This window comes from Anabrus simplex, chromosome 7, assembly GCF_040414725.1.
Source record: "Anabrus simplex isolate iqAnaSimp1 chromosome 7, ASM4041472v1, whole genome shotgun sequence".
Taxonomy (NCBI): Eukaryota; Metazoa; Arthropoda; class Insecta; order Orthoptera; family Tettigoniidae; genus Anabrus; species Anabrus simplex.
Genome location: NC_090271.1, coordinates 99,509,238 through 99,532,971, shown reverse-complemented (window position 1 = coordinate 99,532,971; position 23,734 = coordinate 99,509,238). Strand labels below are relative to the sequence as shown.

Sequence of the window (23,734 nt, the reverse complement as noted above, 5' to 3'; positions counted from 1 at the left end):
ACTCGTTGCTCGCCGAGAGAACATGACAGCCTCAGTTTCTGGAAGCGAATTGGAAGACAGCAGTCAATCACGCCCTGCACCCTGCTGAGTTAAGGACTTCTAAGTTAACCTTGTTTGTTGTGGAGAGGTTGCCAAACCACTTTCTTCCACACTCTTCGGTCTTTACACTTTCTTCGTGTCGAGTGCAGCAGACGATTTGGCTACTCCGGCTACAGTAGACGTAGTAAATCCTGTAAGCCGCTAATAGACACCGGACCGCCACCGGAGAGTAGTGGTGTGAGAAGTCGTCATGTTTTGCCCCCAAGTACATCACCGCTATATCATTCGTGCTGCAGGATGCCTGGGTGGAGGAAGCACGTTCGGACCGATGACCTAGGTGTTAGGCCCCTGTAAACAACAAGCAAGATGAAGCACGTGAGATCAGTGTTGCTACTGTCAGCCATGTGTTCCTGCGCCAGTCAGCCAATGTTCTGAGCAACACGAGGGAGACTTCGGTTTCTTTGTGACATTGAAATGTTCTTGATGTCGATCAGATTGGGTGATTACGTGATGGCTTGTAGCAAAAAGTTTTTCTATATTAAGCTCAATATCGTTATGTTCTTGATCTGTGCGTCCCTTTCTCTAGCCGATAACGTCATTCTTCTTGACATCAGAACTACTTCTTCTTCTTAGTGATTAATGTGTAATATCAATACCCCTTAAACTGAAGTAACATATTCATGATATTAAGCTATTGAATATCGCTACTGTTGTTCTACCTGTCAGTTCTACTACCTATCAGTGGTGATGGTGGTGGTGATTTTGTTGCTATTTCAGTGCATTTACATAATTATTTTTCTTTTCAGGTAAACACTGATGCGGTCATATTACTACCCAGTCTCTGTGTTCTCGAGGGTCTATTGTGTTATTGGGTAATATGAAATAAGGAACGTGTCCTATACATACCACTTCAGTCTAAAAGTAAGTGTTAGTTGTTATATCCATGGCGTAGTTTGTCTGATTTGCACGCCTCTGGCGAAAATATCGTACATCGTTACATGTTTTTCAGTGGTAGGCTACACTGTAGACTTAAAACAGCTGTTGATGAACTGCAGTAGAGGAGAATATTCTGTTACATTGCATATAGTCCTAAGTTTTATTTACATCATGAAGAGCTGAACTGTATAGAAGACAATGTATTGTTATAATGATTATTATTATTATTATTATTATTATTATTATTATTATTATTATTATTATTATTATTATTATTATTATTATTATTATTATTATTATTATTATTATTATTTGTATCAATTTAGGAAGGCTCGGCTTGTGCTGGTAACATAATGGGCTGACTCGGCCTAAGCAAGGAGTCACCCTCTTGATTATGAAACTACAGGTACATATATGTACAAATATTTACAACAGAAATAATTACAACATATACATTTATACAATAAATACAAACAACTTCAGACTTCTTATGTCCCCGTTTTGGGAATCTGTTCTTCAGTATTACTGGAACTTCGGCCTGGATCTTCATGCTGTTGGGCGTGGGTCAGGGAAAAGTCGTTCCTAGGAACTTTCTAACAATGTGGCAAGTGCTCAGGAGGGTGACTTTCCGTAGTTCTACGTATGTGTGATGATGCAGGTTTAATGCGGCCAGAGAGCTGTGCAGGCATTTTGGAATAACACCGGTACATGATATTACTATTGGAACTGTGGTGACTGATTCTAGTTTCCACAGGCGTTGTATTTCTATTGCCAGTTCTGTGTATTTTGATATCTTTGTGGCTATTGTTGTTTGCAGATTTGAGGTATTTGGACAAGCAATTTCTATAAGGGATGCGGATCTTTTTGATTTATCGATTAGAATAGTATCTGGCCTATTGTTGCTGAGCGTGACATCGGTTATGACTTCTCGGTCCCATAGTAGTTTATATGAAGAGTTTTCGAGAATGGGTGGAGGTGTATATTTCCAATATGATGACTGAAGAAATCCACATTTTACAGAAAGTTTCAGGTGAATGATTTTTGCTACCTGATCATGTCGGTGCTTATAATCGGTGTTGGCCAAGTATGGGCAACCAGAGATGACGTGCTGTATGCTCTCTGTAGTTCTGGAACAGCGGCGGCAGATGTCTGAGACAACTGTTGGATCCTTCATGATAAATCTACGGTAGTTCCGTGTAGCAATTACTTGATCTTGGATGGCCAGAACAAATCCTTCTATTTCTGGGAAAAGATCGGAGTAGGTCAGCCAAGCGTGCGACGCAGGTTTGTCGATATGAGGCTGATCCAGTTCATGGGGGTATTTCCCGTGAAGAGGTTTTTGCTTCCACATGGCCATATTCATCTGTTTTGTAGGTGGGGTAGAAACAGGCATTTCTGGCGACGACAGATTGAGAGGTGTATAGTTTATATCAGCTCTGCAAACAGCATGATGAAGACACGATGTATCAGCTCTCGAGTGGAAATATTCTCTTAGACTCGATATCAGATTGCTATGTAAATTGACAATGGATAAGAAGCCCCTACCACCTTCTGATCTCGGGAGTGTAAGTCGTTCGGTTGCAGATTTAGGATGGTGCATATGGCACCGGGTGAGTGAAACTGCTGTTTTCGTTTGTAACTGCTGAAGTTCTGTTTGGGTCCATTTTATGATACCAAAGGAGAATGTGAGCAGTGGTACGGCGTACGTATTGACTGCTTTGGTAAGATGTTTAGCTGTCAGTTTTGATGATAGTACCTTGTTGAGACGTGTTATATATTGCTGCGTGACATTTCTCTTGATGTCGGCATGTTTCATACGAGTGCTCTGATGAAAACCGAGGTATTTGTATTTCTTCTTCCTCCAGCTGTTGTATGGATTCGGCGCTTAAACTCGAAGGTGTCCCTTGTGCTGAGTAGGATCCTCTGATGACAGTTTGGGTTCTGCATTTGTCCAATCCAAACCGCATGCCTATATCTGAAGAAAACGTCTTGGTAATTGAGAAGAGATGTTGGAGATGGGGTTTGGTAGAGGCATACAGCTTAATGTCATTCATATAGAGTAGGTGGCTGATTTTGAATAGCTCTTCTCGCTTATTCTTAATGCTAAATCCATACCCACTTGTGTTCAGTAGGTAGGATAGTGGATTTAATGCCATGCAGAACCATAATGGACTCAGTGAGTCCCCTTGGAAGATCCGTCGTCGTATTGGTATGGGTCTTGTTGCAACACTGCAGTTTCTTAGAGAAACGTGAAGTGAGGTGTTCCAGTCTGCCATTACCGTCTTCAGGAAGTGAATGATTGAGGGGTCAACTTTATATAGTTCCAGAACATGTATGAGCCAAGTGTGTGGTACTGAATCAAAGGCCTTTTGGTAGTCAATGAAGCTCGTGTATAGGTTGCTGGATTTATGGTGTGCTTGTTCCAGGACCACAGTGTCGATGATCAGTTGCTCCTTGCACCCCTTGGTATTTTTCTTGCAACCCTTTTGCTCCTCAGCAATGATGTGGTTTTCCTCGCAGTATTTCAGAATTCTATTGGCTATTATAGATGTAAATATCTTATATAGAGTAGATAGTCATGTTATAGGCCGATACTTCGCTGGATTTTGCAGATTTTCATCCTTTGGTTTCAGATTTGTGATGCCAGTGCACAGAAAAAGCTGGGAATGTTGCCGGGTTGTCTAAAAATTTCTGGAAATGTTGAGTCAGAAGGAAATGAGTACATGTAAATTTCTTGTAGTAATAATTGTGTATACGATCAATGTCTGGGGCCTTCCAGTTCTGCAGTTTCTTGATGCTCTGTTGTATTTCTCCGATCTCAACAGCCTTGGTTGCCATATGCTTCACTTCATTAGTTCTGTCTTTCAGTTCACTGATCCAATGGGCTTCCGCATTGTGCTCTGTTGGGTTCGACCATACTCCCGACCAATAGGTGTGAATTTTTTCTTCGCTGGACGTATTTCCATCTTGTGCTGCATCTTGTGTTCTCTCGTTCAGATTGTTGTAGAACTGTTTCTCATTTCTTTCGAACATTGCGTTCTGTGATTTTCTCTCTGTGGTGTTTTGGTATCTTTTGAGGCGCTTGGGTAATGCGGCCAACTTTTGCTTCATGGTTTCGAGGGTTTCTTGTAGTACTGTGCTTCCAGGTTCCTCCAGACTCTGCCTTGAACTGATTTTCAGAATTCGAATAATTTTGTTATTAAGGCGTTTCCCTCTTACTCCATTCTTGTATTGCTGCAGGCGATTCACGTTCTGGCGGATTTGGATGATGCGTTCTTTCAGGCGTTTTGCCCAAGGTGGTTCTCTCAATTTTTCCTTGACAGACTTATTGTTAGGCAAAAATAGCTTTCCATTGTTCAGTCGTACTGCGGCAAGTGTTGCACAGTATATAGCGGTATGTACTTCAGGGAACGTCTGATGCTCTTTCAGATATTCTGGCAAGACTTTCGAATTAAGATCTTCAATGATTTTTCCAAACTTTTTGGATGATTGCTGCCTTGGCAGTATGGGTCGTTGTGTAGGATCGGTACCAGAATATTCTAGAAGGGCCTTGTAGAATTCAACATGTGTCTTGTCATGGAGGTCAGAGTTATCTGAAAGTATCACTTCGGGAGTACTTGTATGTACTGTTATATCAGTATCAGGTGGACTGTTAACCGTTGAGTTATTAGCCGTTATTATTATTATTATTATTATTATTATTATTATTATTATTATTATTATTATTATTATTATTATTACTTGTTGCTGTTTCTAGCCTGGCAAATCCCTTGTAAAGCAGACCTCAGTGGGCAACATCTGCCGTTTATGGGAAACTGCGTGTTAGTGTGGTAGAGGATAGCGTGTGCGGTGTATGTCTGTATGAGTTGCCTGGAAGTTGGGGACAGCACAATCTGCCTCTGTGGATCAGCGGCAGTGTGTCTGCCTCCGGATCCCAAGATAGCGGGTTCAAACCCGGCAGAGGGAGTCGGATTTTTGAAGGGCAGACAAAAAGGTCCATTCGACACTCCATGTCGTACGATGTCGGCATGTAAAAGATGTCTGGTAACACATTTGGAGTTCACCTGACAAAATTAATTAAATCTCGGCCACAGACACCCAAGAGAGTTTCGGTTTACTCGGTCTGCCATCTAGTAGGCCTACAGTAAAACAAAACGTCGAAATTGTCGAGCAGTCAGCCAGATGGCGTCATATCGAAATGTCTGTACACGGTAGCTGAGGCCGTATGATTATTATTATTATATTGGGGACAGCACAAATACCCAGTTCCCAAGCCAAGGGAATTAACCGTTTAAGATTAAACTATCTCGACCCGGCTGGGAATCGAACCCGAGACCCCAAGAACAGAAAGCCAACCACGGAGCCGGACAAAAGCGAATAATGAGAACGGACGAGTTTACCAGTGCGAAGTGAGAATGAGAGGGAGACGGTTTTTATCTACTGGTTGTTGTCATAGCAACGTCGCTACTAAACTAGCCGAAGATATTGCTCGCTTTGCCAACAATTAGACTACCTATCAGTGGGGATGGTGTTGGTGGTGGGGTGATTTTGTTTTAAGAGGAAGTACAACTGGGTACCCATCCTCTATGTAACACTAATCAGAGGAAAAAATGGAAGGGGTCCGACACTTCGAAAAATGAAGATATCGGCCACGAAGGGCGTAAAAATGAAAGACTCCGTAGCCGTCGAAACGTAATAGTGGCGGGGTCGGAAAACAACAAGAGTTGACCACGGAAGATCAAATAAGATAGATGAAAGTGAGGAGCCTGGCACAAGTAAGTGGAAGCAATGCCAAGGCTCAGCTCAGGCCCCCGTGGTCGCCAACCCACGCTCCCAAGTTGAACGCTCCTGGAGCCCTTTTAGTTGCCTCTTACGACAGGCAGTGGATACCGTGGATGTCATTCTACCACCCCCTTTCACAGGGTGATAAGTACCTAACAGCTCCTGGTATTGATCAGTTAAAAAAAGTGTTTGGGTTCGTTGAGATGAGCACTGACACTCCAGACGCCGTTCAAGTCCAGGTTCATTCCCTACCCGCATGGCATGGGAGGGGAGGGGGGTGAGGAGTGAAAAAGAAAATGTCCAATATGATCGAGATTATGGATGTATCTGTGTATGTGCCAACATAGCTCTCAACCAAACTTGGTATACATATGACTTATGATCTGGAAAAATATACTGTGAGGGTAAGACACCCCTAGGGGTGAAAATGGTGTGACCTGTAAAAGTACTCGAAAACGACCGACATTAATGTTGAGTCCATCGCTTTCGAGGTCACTGAAATTAATAGTGACACTCACGTTGCGTTTTTATCGAAGTTCAGTCCCCATTGGCATGAAGGTGAGAAGGGGTCCCAAAGACAGTTGAAATCATGTACATCATATCTATATTTATTATTCATTTGAAAGTATCACCCACTCTTCGGACAATCTGGGCTGCCATCATAAGGTCAACGTTTAAAGCGAAACAAAATAATCAGAAATTATAACTTAAAATTAAACACAGGAAAGTAACTCTAAAACTGCCAAACAGTTCGTAAAATACGAAGGACGTACTATATTGTTTTACACTTATTCTTTCCTCCCCAAATGAAGTACATTACACATCAGTTGTTACGTCCACCTTCTCAACATAATCTCCCTGTAACTGTATGCACTTTTGTCATCAATGCGTCAGTCTCTCCAGATCTTCCTGAAACCATTCTTGCGGAGTGCTGCGTACCGATGCCTTGGCAGCTGTGTCCAGTTCTGCAAAATCCGCAAAACGGCGACCACGCCGAGGTTTCATTATGTTCCCGAACAGGTGATAATCACTAGGTGACAAGTCGGGAGGGTATGGTAAGTGTGGCAGCACCGTGAATCCCATTTGATCAATGGCAGCGGTTGTCTCTCGGCTAGTGTGGGGCCGGGCGTTGTCATGTTGCAGAAGCACACCTTTAGCCCATTTTCCTGGCCGCTTAGTTTGAATGGCACGACGTAAGCGCTTAAGGGTTGCCATATATACTGCACTGCTAACCGTGGTTCCATATTCCAGCCAGTCAATGAGAATGGTGCCCTTTGTGTCCCAGAACACTGTCGCCATTCACTTGCCAACTGATGGCACTGTTCAACATTTCTTTGGCTGTGGACTGCCCCTATACTTCCATTGCATCGATTGTCGTTTCGTTTGTGGCTCATGGTAATGGAGCCATGTCTCATCACCAGTCACAAGCTTAGCCATGAAGTTGGCTGGATCTTGATCATGGCGTTGCAAATGTTCTCTGCACACGTCCACACGCCTCTGCTTTTCGTCTACAGACAAGAGTCTAGGCACCCTCGTGGATGACACCTTCCCCAACTGTAAGTGGCCGTGCACGATCCGCTGCAGGATGTTTCGACTAATTCCCGTGGCTGCCTCCATTTCCGTAAATATGATGCATTTGTTTTCTTGCATGGCCTGTTCGACCCGGACAATGTTGGCTGGTGTTGACACTGTCACATTCCTTCCAGAACTGGTTCCCTTGTCCACCGATATGCGTCCTGTTTTCCAACATTCCACCCAGTTGTAAATTGTTTTCCGTGACGGCGCATGTTCTCCACAGACTGCCAGCAAGCGCCGATGAATTTCTTACCATAGGAACCAAGTCGTATAGCGCTGTCCCTGACGGTTGCTTTCCATGTTGTCTGCTCCTACGCTGACAGTGTTGTTATGAAATCGTTATGACGAGTGCATTCGTTGGCCCCTGTACGTGTGCTGCTACCAAACGGTGGAACTAGGCACTAGTTACACGTCACCACCTTCACAAGTGACACGTGAACCATACCCGGACGTAAAAAAAAAAAAGAAAGTGTAGAACAATATAGTACGCCCCTCGTATTAATCAACGCCAAAGTAAGGAAATCGACAAAAATGGGTTTACACAAAATTAACAGATAATACAAATCCTAAAAGTAAACATCAAAAAAGTCCCCGGGCAGCGCGGGGTACTACTGCTAGTCTTGTGATAAAATACAGTGTTGATTATTAGAATAAGAAGTGTGTTAAGTTAACGAGAAAATTGTTAAGCTGTGAGATAATACTAAAATGCATTTGACAGATTTTTAGCCTATGCTACAAAGGATATTGGTTGTACGAGTACTAGTTGCACGTCACGTGAAAATGCAGTAGGCTCCCCAGTTTTCAACTTGAGAAATCGGGTAGGCTTAAACTTATTATCGGACAAATTAACTTACTTTGGAGCAGGACATTATCTTGTGATGCTGTGGTCGGACAAATTTGCGGTGAGCATAATTCACTACTAAACGTTGCTTGCCACTTTCCTAACATGGTAGAAGCACGGAAGTTCAATGGCAAAGTGGGAACTGGACAAATGCATTTCGTTTAGCTTGTAGATGATTTCAAGACCCAATTAATAGACATGGCAATCTTTTAGGGTTATACTCTGTGAAAGAGATGGATGAACTGCTGGGAATCTTTACGTTTCTGATTTGTTTTATTCTATTAGCTTCCTGAAAATTATTAAGGCTGACAAAGGGACAAAGCGTAAGAAGACACAAAATATGGTTACACAATTGCTGATAAAAGATAAGAAAATTGTAGAAGAGATTACGGACAATAACACGTTATTATGTAGCATATAAGTGTCTTCGTAATTTCGCGACAGATCCCTTAACTGCCAAGATTTATCTTTTATGGTATTATTAGGAATGCCTAGCATTTTGCAGGTCATTACAAAACGGCTCGGTATAGTTCCACGAGCACCCACCATCAATCCAGTCATCTCAATACATTCAAGCTTGTATTTGTTTTTATAGTGGGACACTAGGTTCTTAGATAGCCTTCTTCTCATTGTCAACCTGGGTGGTTGGTCTGAACTCATTTCAAAACCTCACGGTTAGATCTAGTATATAACCAGTTTTTGAGTAGGCTTTAAAGGCTATGATGTCTATTCGCCTCATGCTCCCTTGTATAGTGATTCCACAGATTTCTTCATGAGTGGTATATCCTCTCCTTTGTAAAGTGTCGGACTGCATGTGACGAATAGTGTTGTGACGGGCATTGCAAAGAGTTTCACCTTGCGGGCAAAAGCCAAGGACGTGTGGAAGGGTTTCGATCTCACTGTGGCAACGCCACCAGACAAAACTTACTCACCCTTAGTGCGCTCGCACAGATGGATCGTTAAGCCTGTATAGATAGCGCAGCGTACGAGTCCCGTTCTCAACCGCACGCGCACTGCCTCTGCGTGAGGATAAGGCAGTAGCGACCAGTGAAACACCAATGTTTCAAACGGACATTGTACGTAACATGCTTGATTGAAGAGTGGCAATAACGGGTAATCGTGTTTGGCCGTACCCATGGCCATACGTGCATGAAGTTGCTGGATTGTTGGTGTTTCACAGCAGACTGTTCAACGTGTCTACAAGTAGTGGTGTACTACATGTGGTCACGAAACACGACGTCAGAATTGTGATCGGAAAAAGGTCCTGACTGAGAGGGACCGGAGACGCGTTTCACGGCCTGTGAATCAAAATCGCTTCCAAACCCGACAGGAACTGCTGCAGTCAGTGAATGAAGGTCCATCCCAATCTGTTAGCGAGAGAACATTGCGACGGAAACTGCATGCCGCGAACATTTGGTGTTGGTCACCTAGCAAGAGACCATTGCTCAGGAGGGCACAAAAAGCTGCACGTCTTCAATGGGCTAGAAATCATTGAACGTGAACGGTAGCTGACTGGCGGGACGTAATGTGGTCTGGTGAATCACGTTTTTGCTTGTATTCCAGTGATGCACGTCATCGAGTGTACCGAAGGCCAAATGAAGCATTTCATCGTAGAGTGTGCAAGGTCAGGTTCAAGTCGGAGGTGGGTCTGTGATATTTTGGGGGTATTTTGCGTATCATGGATTGGGTCCGCTCACTTAGGTGACCAATAACAAGAAGCAGAATGTTTAAATAAACATTCTGGATGATCAGATGTTGCCTTTCAGTCAAGATCTGCATGACGAGTATGCTAATGTCACCCCGATTTTTCAAGATGATAACAGCAAAGTTCATAGGGCTGGACGCATGTGCGACTGGTTTCATGAACACTCCCCCATCCTGTTACATCTCGATTGGCCTGAAATATCACCTGACGTATTGGGACAGCGGGTAGAAGTCTGGCATCAGCATCCCCGCAGTTTGGTAGAATTACGCGATCAAATCCTCAGCGAGTGGCTTAACCTGGATGCGACGTACCTGCACAACCTTGTGGACTCACTTCCTAACAGAATCCAGGCGGTTATCAAGTCCAGAGATGAAGTTACACGGCATTAAATGATGCTTGTAATGATTTCTCCAGGGGTGAGTAATTTTTTGTCCGGTGAGCTTAGTTTACACCATGCTTGATATTCCATGTCACGGCGCTCATTCTCCGCGAAACATCAAGTTTTCCTGCAATTTGTTTCGTTCACATGAAAAAAAATCTTAGAACTTAGATTATATTCAAGGAGTATATTGCGGGAAGAGGTACACAGTGTTTGACAATTATTCTTCCTACAAGGGTCTGCTCAGCTTTTATGCCAGAAAGTGTTCTGTGATTTACCTCTCAGTAATTATTGCAAGATATAGCAGGTCTGCCATTAAAATGAAATTGCTAGTAAGATTACCATTTATTATGGATGACTTTCAGTGTATGAAGATGATGGAAGTAACTAGCAAAGTGAATGATTATTATTAATGAGGACTCCAATGGTTAGTGGTCGTTTTGATGAGTACATTCAGTCAACCATCCTCTCGTAACATTGATTGAAAGAAAAAGAGGAAAACTTCTTACCCTTTGAAGAATGACATCCACAAAGGATGTGGAATTAAATACTGCCTTGCAGTTGGTGTCGGAAGAGTCGAAGCGGCGGCCGGGCGTGGGCGCTGTGGAGGCCATTTTGTGAACTGGCGGACCCCCTTATTACCCTGAGATACACGCCGCCCGATACACTGAGAGATCATCCTGTATGTTTTCTCTTCTTGTTTTCCAATCTTTCCTGAGAAGATATTAACGAACAATAATCATCATAAGAAGGAAGGAGGCCGGATAGCGAAGATGAAAGTAAGGAGACTGAAAAAATTAAGTGCAAGCAATGTCGGACTCAACTGGCGGAGGTGAGGTGGTGGTGATGATTATTGTTTTAAGAGGAAGTACAACTAGGCAGCCATCCTCTGTATACCAGTAATCAGAGAGAAAAAATGGCAGGGATCCGATATTTCGAAAAATGAAGGTATCAGCCAAAGAAAGGCAAGGGACATGAAGGGCGTGAAAATGAGACTCCCTAGGCCTCGAATATTCTAATACCGTCAGAGTCGGAAAAGAACAAGAGTTGACCAAGGGAGGTCGGATAGGATAGATAAAAGTGAGGAGCTTGGCACAAGTACGTGGAAGCAATGCCAGTACCCAGCTAAGGGGCTTGTGGTTGCCAACCCAAAATCCCAAGTTGAGAGCCCTTGGGGCCGCTTTTAGTCGCCTCTTACGACAGGCAGTGGATACCGTGGGTGTTATTCTACCGCCCTCACCCACAGGGGGGAGATAAAAGGGAGGAAGCTGAAACGAGTGGAAGCAATGCTGTACTTAGCGGGGGTCCGGAGGTCATGGTCCAAAGTTGAGAGCCTCTAGGATGTCCGCTTTTAGTAGCATTTTACAAAAGGCCGGAGATACAGTGGTTGTATTCTTTGCTTCCAGCCACAGAGCAATGACGCTAATTGGGTGAAGAGGATGGAGTTACGAGGTAAAAAGCTAAATTACTGACGAAATGCATAAATGTGAGTGTGATAAAGTAAGAAACACATATTCAGGAAGAAGATGGGGGAAGGGAGGAAGTGCCTGTTCCAAACGGACATTGCTGTTAAAAAGTTAAAAATGTTCCTTAAAATGTCTGAGAGATAATAATTGTGGTTAGTCAGTTCTTGCCATTCGAAGTTAAAAGTGTGGAGCTACGATCTCTTGTAATTATGTAAATTGGTTAAGGAATGATTGCATGTACACACTGTTCAGATCACATAGCTGTTAGCTTGCATTCGGGAGACAGTGGCTTCGAATCCCACCGTGAAGATGGTATTGCGTCGTTGCCCATTTTCACATCAGGCAGTCTGGCTAAACTTGATTAAGACCACGGACGCTTTCTTCTCAATTATAGCCCTTTCCTAACCCTTTTTCTCCTAAATACCTGAGTCTGTGCGACGTTTAAACACTTGCAGAAGATTCAGAAGACTGTATGTACGTACCAGTTGTAGCTCCTTGATGACCACACTAGGTGCCGTGAGACTCTGTTCATATTGTGGTCTGCTCTCTTCTTCTCGGAGTGCCGCGTTGTATGATTCAGAGTGAATGCTGGGATCCATGCTGTGAATGAGAAGATCGGTCATACATGAATGGAATCAATCAATCAATCAATCAATCAATCAATCAATCAATCAATCAATCAATCAATCACTGCTGATGTCAATTTAGGGCAGTCGCCCAGGTGGCAGATTCCCTATCTGATGTTTTCCTAGCCTTTTCGTAAATTATTGCAAAGAAATTTGAAATTTATTGAACATCTCCCGTGATAAGTTATTCCAATTCCTAAATTCTCTCCCTGTAAACGAATATTTGCCCCAGTTTGTCCTCTTCAATTCCAACTTTATCTTCATACTTTTAAAGACACCACTCAGACTTACTCGCCTACTAATGTCATTCCACGCCACCTCTCCACTGAACGCTCGGAACATACCACTTAGTCGAGCAGCTCGTCTCCTTTCTCTCAAGTCTTCCCAACCCAAACCTGGCAACATTTTTGTAACGCTACTCTTTTGTCAGAAATCACCCAGAACAAATCGAGCTGCTTTTCTTTGGATTCTTTTCAGTTCTCGAATCAAGTAATTGTGTTGAGAGTCCCATACACTGGAACCATACTCTAGTTTGGGTGTTACCGGGCGAGTTGGCCGTGCGCGTAGAGGCGCGCGGCTGTGAGCTTTCATCCGGGAGATAGGGGGTTCGAATACCACTGTCGGCAGCCCTGAAGATGGTTTTCTGTGGTTTCCCATTTTCACACCAGGCAAATGCTGGGGCTGTACCTTAATTAAGGCCACGGCCGCGTCCTTCCAACTCCTAGGCCATTCCTATCCCATCGTCGCCATAAGACCTATCTGTGTCGGTGCGATGTAAAGCCCCTAGCAAAAAAAAAGTTTGGGTCTTACCAGAGACTTATATACCCTCTCCTTTACATCCTTACTACAACCCCTAAATACTCTCATAACCATGTGCAAAGATCTGTATCCTTTATTTACAATCCCATTTATGTGATTACTCCAATGAAGATTTTTTTTTCTATTTGCTATTTCTATCGCACCGACACAGATAGGTCTTATGGCGACGATGGGACAGGAAAGACATAGGAGTGGGAAGGAAGCGGCCGTGGACTTAATTGAGGTACAGCCCCATCATTTGCCTGGTGTGAAAATGAGAAAGCACGGAAAACCATCTTCAGATGCAAGCTCACAGCTTCGCGACCCTAACCGCACGGCCAACTCGCCCGGTAAAATGAAGATCTTTCCTTATATTAATACCGAGGTACTTACAAGGAACTTTTACCATATCAACGCAGTAATTAAAACTGAGAGGATTTTTTCTATTTGTGAAACTCACAACCTGACTTTTAACCCCGTTTATCGTCATACCATTGCCTACTGTCTATCTCATAACATTATCGAGGTCATTTCGGAGTTGCTCACAATCTTGTAATTTATAACTCTATACAGAATAACATCATCCGCGAAAAGCCTCATCTCCGATTCCACTTCTTTACTCATATATTTTTTTTTTTTTTGTAAGAAAACATAAAGGTCCAATATTTAGAGCCCTGAACGGATGCGGATAATCCGCGGATATCCGCGAAGTTAGTGTCTTGGCGGATACAAACTGAATGGCAGTGCGGATAATTTTGCTGATAATTTCTAAATAATGACGTTTATTGATTTTCACTCTGGTGTACTCTTATTTTTCTAGTGATTAGGCGACTCTCGTCAGTGGTATGGGGGAATGGTGATATGCAAAGAGCCTTGAGACCATAAAGGCGTAAATCTGACCTGAGCCTACCTGGCTCCTGCCCGCAATTGATGGATGGAAGGAACGAACAAAGGCCAATACGTCGGGAGTTATAGCAAGAGGAAATCCCTGATAAACCTGTGATTGTAGGGGTTCTGGTGCCAGGTGTCAGGTGTGTTGTGTTAACAGATCTATCAGTCCCAATGCCTTGGGTGTAATACACTGTAGTTAAATATTTTCACTATCCGCGGATAACCTATAATAATAATGCTATTTGCTTTACGTCCCACTGACTACTTTTACGGTTTTCGGAGACGCCGAGTTGCCGGAATTTAGTCCCGCAGGAGTTCTTTTACGTGCCAGTAAATCTACCGATACGAGGCTGTCGTATTTGAGCACTTTCAAATACCACCGGACTGAGCCAGGATCGAACCTGCCAAGTTGGGGTTAGAAGGCCAGCGCTTTAACCGTCGTAGCCACTCAGCCCGGCGCCCGCGGATAACCATTCGCGGATGCGGAAGAAGGAAGTGCGGATGCGGAGCGGATATTATTTTGTATGTCTGCGCAGGGCTCTACCAATACTACTGCCGTGAGGAATTCGCCGTTTTGTTTTATAAATAAGTGGTTTCCCTGACGTTGTTCTGATGTCTGACTTCTTAACATACAAAGTTCTTTAGTTATGTATCGTAAGCTAGCTGGACATACCGTCACTGACGGGTTTTAAAGGGATCAAGGTACAGTTACTTAACGTTGTGCTACTCGATAACACACTCAAACATACTCTCTTGTTCGTAAAAACCAGAACACCTTTTAAGACTAGAGATAGGAAGTTCATATTCACAGGACATGTGCATTAGTATGTTCTGAAGAAATTATTAGCATTTGATCCATGTCTGCCCTCAGCTTCAAGGTCCAGATCGATATCTCGGCGCACCACCACCGATTGGTAAAATGTGTCTGCGGCTCTCGTTGTCGCTATAAACTGAATGTTTCCGTCCAATGGGCGAGTTTGAAAGAGGGTGCATTATTGGCGTGAGAGAACGTGATGCATCCATCCGGGAAATTGCTGCTCATGTGGGACGAAGTGTGTCAGTAGTGCAGCGGGAGTGTACAGAATGGTTCACAGAATGCCGTAGAACACGATGAGATGGGTCTGGTCGTACCAAGAAGGTCACCCCCGAGAAGATCGACACCTCATCCGAATGGCATTGCAGGACAGATCTGCGTCATCCTCGGTTCTGGCGCAACAGTGGAACATTGTAACACATCGTACACTATTAGGAGTGACAATTCGTCTCCGTTTATTACTGTCTGGGTTACCGCTACGTCGTATAATTCTCCGCCTACCTTTGACTAATCTGCATAAACATGCTAGACTGCACTGGTGTGTGGAACGATGTCACTGAGGACAGGAATGATAGCAGATAGGGTTTTAGGACGAATCCAGGTTCCGTTTGTTTGAAAATGATGGCTGCATTTTGGTTCGCCTCAGACAGGGGGAGGGGCATCACATTGACTGCGTTCGCACAAAACATACAGCGCCAACTCAAGGCCTTATTGTGTGGGGTGTTATTGGGTACAAACACAAATCACAGTTGCTGGGTGTCCAGGGCACTGTGACCAGTTTGACGTACGTGAATGACATCCCGCGACCCATAGCCATACCCTTTCTGCACGACACCCCAGAAGCCATATTTCAGCAGGACAATTCGCGATCACATGTTGCTGCACAAACATGTGCCTTCTTGTTGTCACAGGATGCCTGACTGTTGCCCTGGCCCGCCTGGTCACAGGACTTGTCGCCAATCGAAAATGTGTGGGATATGGTGAAACGACGGGCGCGGCGCTGTGACCCAATGCCAACCACCAAAGATGAACTGTGGAACCAGGTGAATGCAGCATGGATGGGTATATTCCAGGATGCCATTCGCGCCTTATACGCGTCGATGCCATCACGCATGAAACAAGTTATCTGTGCGCATGGGGGACCCAGTGCCTACTAGGCAACAGGACACTCCTGCTGAACCTTGGTGGCTGAAATGCTGATCGTTTCTGCAGAACGTACGAATAAAAATATCCTATGATTATGAACTCCATATCTCTAGTCTTTCAGGGTGTTCTGTTTTTTATGAATATGAGTGTAGCTTGTATAATGACCTCTATACTTCGTAGTAGATAACGGTTGTTTTTCTCATAAAAAGTGTCGATCTGCTGCTGACCCAAGTTTGCTCTTACAGTGAAATTGATAGTAAGGTTAAAACATTTATTATGAATGACCCAGGCTGACACGGCTCTCTCTAATTATGGCCTAGTTAGCCATTTGTGGCAACCCCACAGCCCTTCTTTCAGCTAAGATGTGTGCCGTATGACGGCATGCAAGACACATTCCGCGCTTGCATGTTTGTATCGGTTGTTTCGTTATTATGGTGTCTGTAGTAATGTGAAAATTGCATAATCACTCCAGAAAAATGTGCTGTGTCGTGATGCGAAAGCGACGCACTAAATTAAGTCAGTAAAATTAGAAGGTTACGTAAGTTGCTTCCGATTTCTTAAGGATTCGGATCTTCGTGGCAAATTTATTAATTTCGTCTCACTCGCAGACTGGCCACCAACCAATAGATCAGTCGTGTGTATTAAACTTTTTCAGGACAGTGGCTTGAGCGTTATTAGAAAATATATCGACAAGGACAGAAATACGTGTTTCTGTAGACTGAATCATACAGTTTTGTGTGAATGTGCAATTACGGAAGTGTTTCCAATTGTTCCTTCATATCTAAGTAGGCCCTAATAGAATTGATGGAATCAAACTCAAAATTCCGAAAGAGAGGAAAGAAGAATTTGATATTCGCCATTTTGTTAAAAAAACAGAGAAACGAAGAATATTATGCTGAAGAGTTTCCTCATTTGTCGGAAATATTTTAAAGAACTGTAAAAAAAACTGGTTTAGCAAGATCTGTTTCTTGCTGCTTAGTGTACAAATAAACATAACAAATACCACAATACAACTTTAACTATTTGAATAAACAGCGATTGTATCGTGGAAATGTATGCGAACTGTGATGTCTATCGGATGAAGTTTTAAGTGATAACATTTCTAACTTGTTGATCTTTAGAAATTCTGTACTTGCAGAACGGCGTCAGCTTTCCTCTCTCATCTCTTTAAACAATATTATGTTAAATTATTATTCCAGGGCTAGGAAAGAATAATTCGTTGACAAGTGTAATAAAGAAGAAAATTACAGATCGTCATGAGGTCTCCAGGGAAACTCAACCGTATATTATAAATAAATAATCAGTGACATTGTACGTATGTGTTTCATTTGTTCCGTAGCAAGTTACAGATTTTATGCCGCAAGATTTATTTTGTAGACATTGAAATATAATTATCATATATGACTAAATAACTGAAATAAAATATATTAATTAAAATAATTGATCAAAATATCCGTAGTATGGGTGCCAGAGTTCACCAGAATGGAACCTCACATTTGAATAGAGCATGGTAATTCTCTTTCCTAGGGCGTGTACATAAAGCTGCGTACTGGTACATCTGCTTCAGGCCTTATAAAACCTTCTGAAAACGACTAAAGTAGGAACTGCACCTTGGTTCATCAATAACTCCACTGATTCTAAAATAACTATATTCTAAATAATATCCCTGCATGAGCACCATATCAACACACCATAAAATACAGACACAAAATTATGCTGGAAGACTCCATATTTACACAATTATCTAACAACAACAACAACAACAACAACAACAACAACAACAAAACAGTTGGAAACGAAAAGCGAGTACTAAGCTACCATTTCTAGTCAGCCCGATGAACGTTAATTTCAAAGCATATATATGTGTAGACAAATACCCTTCATTATATCTATGTACAACACAACTTGCATATTCTCATAATTGGCACTTGTTATATCACATTGATACTGTACCTTTATAATTCTGTGTTCACTGATTCTAACACTGGTTTAAAGATACGTTCACTTGAGCAACACACGCTTGTTGTTTCAGAACATAAAGTTGGGAAGTCTGAGGTACAATACCCAATAGCTTTCACCAACATACAAGACACCAAACCGCCACAAGTGGTAAAATACCAACTGCCTCAGCACTCCGCAGTTTGTAGGTCTTTACCACACATCACATTCCACTCCACAAAATTTCTTTTCATCCACGTTCCACAAAAGTTTTAAGGCAAGTCTGCAACACCAACATTTTAAGTTAACCTCACCAAAGTTACATCTCATCTCTTCCGCTGTTTTAAGTCAAGTCCTCTCCGCCGTTTACTCACCTGCCTAAATAGACCTCAGCTTCCCCTTACCCTCAGATGATACGTCTAGATTGATCCTGATCATCTAATCACGAGTGGAAGATCCTCTTGCCGTACCAAGACCACGCCCCGACCCTCTTCTGGGTCCCAAGACAATGACAACCAGGCCGCGTCATCGGACTCTGGACTGTTCCACATGAATCACGCAAACTTTCTGAGTTGTAAATAGCAGTGTTCTTCCATCTGCTTATACAAAAACAATTACTCATCTCACATAGAATAAATATACCTACAAATGAAATAATAATACGAATAAATGAAAATCCACAGCCAGTCATTCAACCGGATCAGGAATGGCATGAATGAAGCCCCATCTAGCGGCGAGGATAGGAATTGTGCCGGCTGCCGAAGCCTGTCGCACTCCTCTGGGGCAATGATTAATGAATGACAGGTGAAATAAAATGGTACTGGAGAGTGTTGCTGGAATGAAAGATGACAGGAAAAACCGGAGTACCCGGAGAAAAACCTGTCACGCTTCCGCTTTGTAATAATACGAATAATAACAATAATCTCTCTTACTTCTGAATACAGTGCGAGGGTGTGGTATATGTACTGTCACAACATCCACCGTTCAGATACATTTCTACGCTAATATTGATTAAATAAATATCAGCCTACCTCAGCTGAGTTTGCCCTCAGGAAGGGATTTGCAACCGTAAGAAAACGTGACGACATAACATTTCTCGCCTCGTCCTCGACCCTGTATCAGAAAACGGGGCTAAGGGATAGACATACACACATTTTCAGCTTACAAGACAATGTTGACAGTGATATAGGTCAACGATCGTTCATAACAGGTGTGTGCATAAGTTTCTACCGTTTTTTGTATCAAAGAAAACACGTAATTTTCAAGGGAAATCCATTTTTTGTTTATTCAAAATATTGGCCATCGGCTTCTACACACTTCGCCCATCATTCAGGTAAGTTATGAATAACATGCCAGAAAAACTGCTTGCCCTTTGCGGCATACCATTCGTGGAGCCATTTTCTAACTTCCTCGAAATTGCTGAGGTGCTGCTCTGCGAGCGAGTGCATCATTGACGTGAAGAGGCGATAGTCAGATGGCGCCAGATCGGGGTAGTACGGCGGGTGCGGAAGGTATCCCCATCCAAGCGATTTCAAGGTGTTTTTCACTGGTTTTGCTGTGTGAGACGGCGCATTGTCATGTAACAAAATCACGTTGCCATGTCTTCTGGCCCATTCCAGTCGTCTTTCGATCAATGCGTGATTTAAATTAATCATTTGTTGGCGATAGCGCTGTGCATTAACGGTTTCGCCGGGCTTCAAAGCTGATCTTCTTGCCGAAGCGATTTGTTCTTGGTGTTGAAGGACCGGCTTCGCCAGGTGACAGCCACGGTTTTCTCCGCTTCAGGTTTTCAAAATAAATTAATTTTCCGTCATCCGTCACAATTCGGTACAGAAATGATTTTCTTTCGTGGCGTTGAAGTAGCTTTTTTCAAGTGACTTTGCGATTTTCCATTTGCCGTTCACTCAAATCGTGTGGGACCCATTTACCGAGTTTATTCATCTTCCCCTTTGCTCGTAAACGTCTGCTGATTGTTTCTTGTGACACATTTATTGCTTGTGCCAATTGCTGTTGAGTTTTGAGTTGGCTCATCATCCAATAACGCCTGCAATTGCTCGTTTTCGCACTTTTATGGTCTACCAGAGCGCGGACTGTCTTTCACATTGAAATCACCACGTTTAAATTGTCGAAACCATTTCTCACGTGTTCTAACTGATGGAGCGTGTCCACCATATGTTTCTACCAGCAAACGATGACTTTCCACAGCCTTTTTCTTTTGAATAAATAAGGAAAACTATGCGTGCCGCAAATGTTCTTTTTCAGGCACAAACGTCGACATGATCACTGAACGATACAACACAGACGCTAGTGTTTGGTGGTCTCAACTTGTGTGTTGTTAGGTTAATGTCGGACGAACAAACTGACGTATGTATCAAATTCATACTCTGCGTACTGTTCGCTGGCGCCATCTCTTAGTGAAACCGGGAAAGACTTATGTATACACCTGGTAATTGTTTTGAAATACAAGTAGCTGGGCCTTGATTTTATCCTCCGCTGTTTGTAGTTAAAGGGCGGTAACCAACTCCCTGTGCAACGGTGCTACGTAGTGTGAGCCACTGAACACTGGGGTACATGTAGGGTATGATGCTCATGTAAATAATACTATACCGAGCGAGTTGGCTGTGCGGTTAGGGGCGCGCAGCTGTGATCTTGCATTCGGAAGTAGTGGGTGGGTTCGAACCCCACTGTCGGCAGGAGTTGTTTTTCCGTGGTTTCCTATTTTCACACCAGACATGGCCGCTTTCTTCCCAGTCCTAGTCCTTTCCTATCCCTTCGTCGCCATAAGACCTATCTGTGTCGGTGCGACATAAAGCAACTTGAAAAATAATAATAATAATAATAATTATTATTATTATTATTATTATTCCGTAGTTCCCCATCAAGCAGATGCTGGGGCTGCACAGTACTTTCAGTCTCAATTTCTGCCTTCCCAGTCCTCATCTCTTTTTGTCTCAGCATCGCCGAAAACTTCAATGATTTTGTGCGACTTGAAAATAATTAACAAAAGAACAGTACGCCTTGTTGTACGGCTGATGTGAAATTTTACTGCAAACTTCCTGCGTATTTAAGTAAAGTTTCGGATAAAACAAAACCAGTGCAATCAGTTGCATACTAGAAGTGAGACCAATATAATGCTCAGTTATTCATCCTGAATTATCGAACTGAAGAGCACATTCAGACATGCCAATTATCCCAACTTAAGCGGGAGGCTCCCAGGTTTCCATTCTTCCTCCCACTCTCCTGATCGCTAAGACCGATCTCCCGATTTTGAGAGCAGGTTTTGGATTCCTGAATCGGTTAAACATCCTGTGCTTTTTCACGGTTCCTTCGATAGTTGGAGAGAATCGATGTTTACTGGACATTGGTTCAGGGCAGATTAAATCAACTGATGGTTTTTTTAAACATGACCGAGTGGTGGTGGTGCTGGTGGTGATGGTGGTGGTGGTGGTGGTTATTGTTTTAAGAGGAAGTACAGCTAGGCAACCATCCATATCATATTAATCAGAAAGGGAAAAAAGAAGGGTTCCGACACTTCGAAAAACTGAAGGTGTCGGCCAGAGAAAGATAAGGGCCACGAAAGGCGTGAAAATGAAAGACTGCCTAGGCCTCGAGTTCTCTAATACCGTCGGGGTCGGAAACGAACAAGAGTTGACCAAGGGAATTCGGATAAGATAGGTGAAAGTGAGGAGCCTGGCACACGTAAATTGAAGCAATGTCAGGACTCATCTAAGGGCCCCGTGGTTGCCAACCCACGGTCGCTCCAAAGTTCAGAGCTCCCTTGGGGAAACGACCGACTCTCTTAGGCAATGGAGGATGATTACCTCGTTGTACTTCCTCTTTAAAAAAATTACCACCTCCACCACCACTCTTAGCCAATGCTTGCCATTTTCTCAATTCCACACAGCAATGCTAAGTGTGATACGATTATTAGCTTATGTAGAAAGTTTGGAAAATAATGAATATCGATGCTTTATGAAACTAAAACTTCGGAAAAACTTTTAATCTTACCATTTGCTCTGCAAGGCAAATTCTTTGAGCGAACATTTATGTAAGTTAGAAGTGCTAAATTAGCCAGGGTGTTGAAGAACGATTAGCAATGGTCACTTGAATTTTTTTCCTAAGAGTTATGTATTATAAATCTCAGATGTATGCCTACACTATTTTAGTATTTGTAATAGGATAGTATGTTGTGTTAAATATTTTTGAATTGATGCAAGTTGGGTACGTCACCATCAAAGCGTCGTAACACGTCCTGATATGTCGGCACGCCTGCAAATGTAAGGTAAAGACGTGGATGTTTCTCTGTCATCTGCTTATTCCTCTCGTGTAAATTAGTAATGTCAGCCTGTATCAGTAAAATGATATAAATAAGCTACATTTTGTGCTGTAATCACTGCTGGCACCTTTGAAAAAAATTATGGTAAAATGAATTACTAAATATGACTCATCTAGAAACTAGAGGAAAAGGGGGTAAGTTAGTAAATGGACCGAAATATACATGGACACTTATTCATAATTGCCCGATTGATTTAGTTTATAAGGTTTAAACTGCAAAGTAAATCGGTGTCTGATCACTCATATATACATATAAGATTATACCGACGATGATACAAGCAAGGAAGTCAGGAAGTCAGTCAGTCCTAAACAGTGGAAAAACAAGCGGAGGATTCAAATTATGGAACTAATATGAATGAAAATGTTCAACTCCTATCAGGTCGCCTACATGAATAATGTTACATGTGGCAACAGTCTCTGGCAGTGATTTTTGTAGTTTATTATTGTCTGTTGTTGAAACAGTATTGCGATGTTTTGGCAGTAATAAACCACGAACTACTTTGTAAAGTTTTTGGAGACGCCGAGGTGCCGAGAAATTCTGTCCAGCAGGACTACTTTTGCGTGTAAGTAAATCTACCGACACGAAGCTGACGTATTTGAGCTCCTTAAAATACATCCGGAGTCGGCCAGGATCGAACCCGTCAAGTTGGGTTCAGAAGGCAAGCGCTTTACCGTTTGAGCTTCTCAGTCCGGCAAAAAGTAATGAACAAAACAGTAATAATGTTACCTGTTTTACGACCCACTAACTATTTTTACGGTTTTTGGAGACGATAAGGTGTCGGAATTTTGTCCTGTAGGAGTTTTTTATTTTGCCAGTAAACCTGCCGACACGAGGCTGGCGCATTTGAGCTCCCTTGAGTATTCCAGGACAAAGTCGAGATCGAAACTGCGCATGTGAGCTCAGAGGATCAGTACTCTACTGTCTTATCTACACAGCCCAGCATTAAATAAAACTATATCACTTACCTTATTGTTCTGGAATAGACAGGCTTTCTGTTAGCTTTCGGAGTTATCGGTGGTCCAGTAACGATCTCCATATCAAACACCGAATTGTCATCTTGAGATGTTTCTCCTGACATGATGTAACTAGATTATCACTAGAAAGTCGTATGTTGACGTGACGCACAGCTAACAATAAAGTACGTCACCCGCGATACCGCCACATCCTTTCTAGACTGCTGGTCGTTTTTTGCGTTGACTTCCTCCTTGTGGGAATGGAGACATTTTATCCTTATTTCCAGGTTTTATTTATAAGAGGTTTCCTGATAGCGAAGGCTGTTATTGGAAGCACGTTTATTATAATTTTGGTAAACATTTTGTGTACCCTTTTGGCTTATGCTGACTACACGGTCTCGAATTTTTTAGTTTAACGTGCCTAAAGTACTATTTTAAGAGGAAGCGCAACTAGGCAACCATCCTCTGTTAAACTAATCTGAGGGGAAAAAATGAAGGGGTTCGACACC

The 23,734-nt window shown here is 42.8% G+C and overlaps 1 protein-coding gene across 1 annotated transcript in view; it reads right to left on the bottom strand.

The window, feature by feature from the left end:
* LOC136876935 (uncharacterized) overlaps positions 1–23,383 on the bottom strand; it is a 33,845-nt gene extending 10,462 nt beyond the window's left edge. The window contains exons 1-2 of the mRNA XM_067150698.2: positions 23,238–23,383; positions 12,206–12,323 (exon numbers count right to left, since the gene is read on the bottom strand). Of these exons, the coding sequence (XP_067006799.2) occupies positions 12,206–12,323; positions 23,238–23,350 (231 nt within the window). The 5' untranslated portion in view covers positions 23,351–23,383. The remainder of the gene's footprint in view (positions 1–12,205; positions 12,324–23,237) is intronic.
* Between the last annotated feature and the right edge of the window lie 351 nt (positions 23,384–23,734).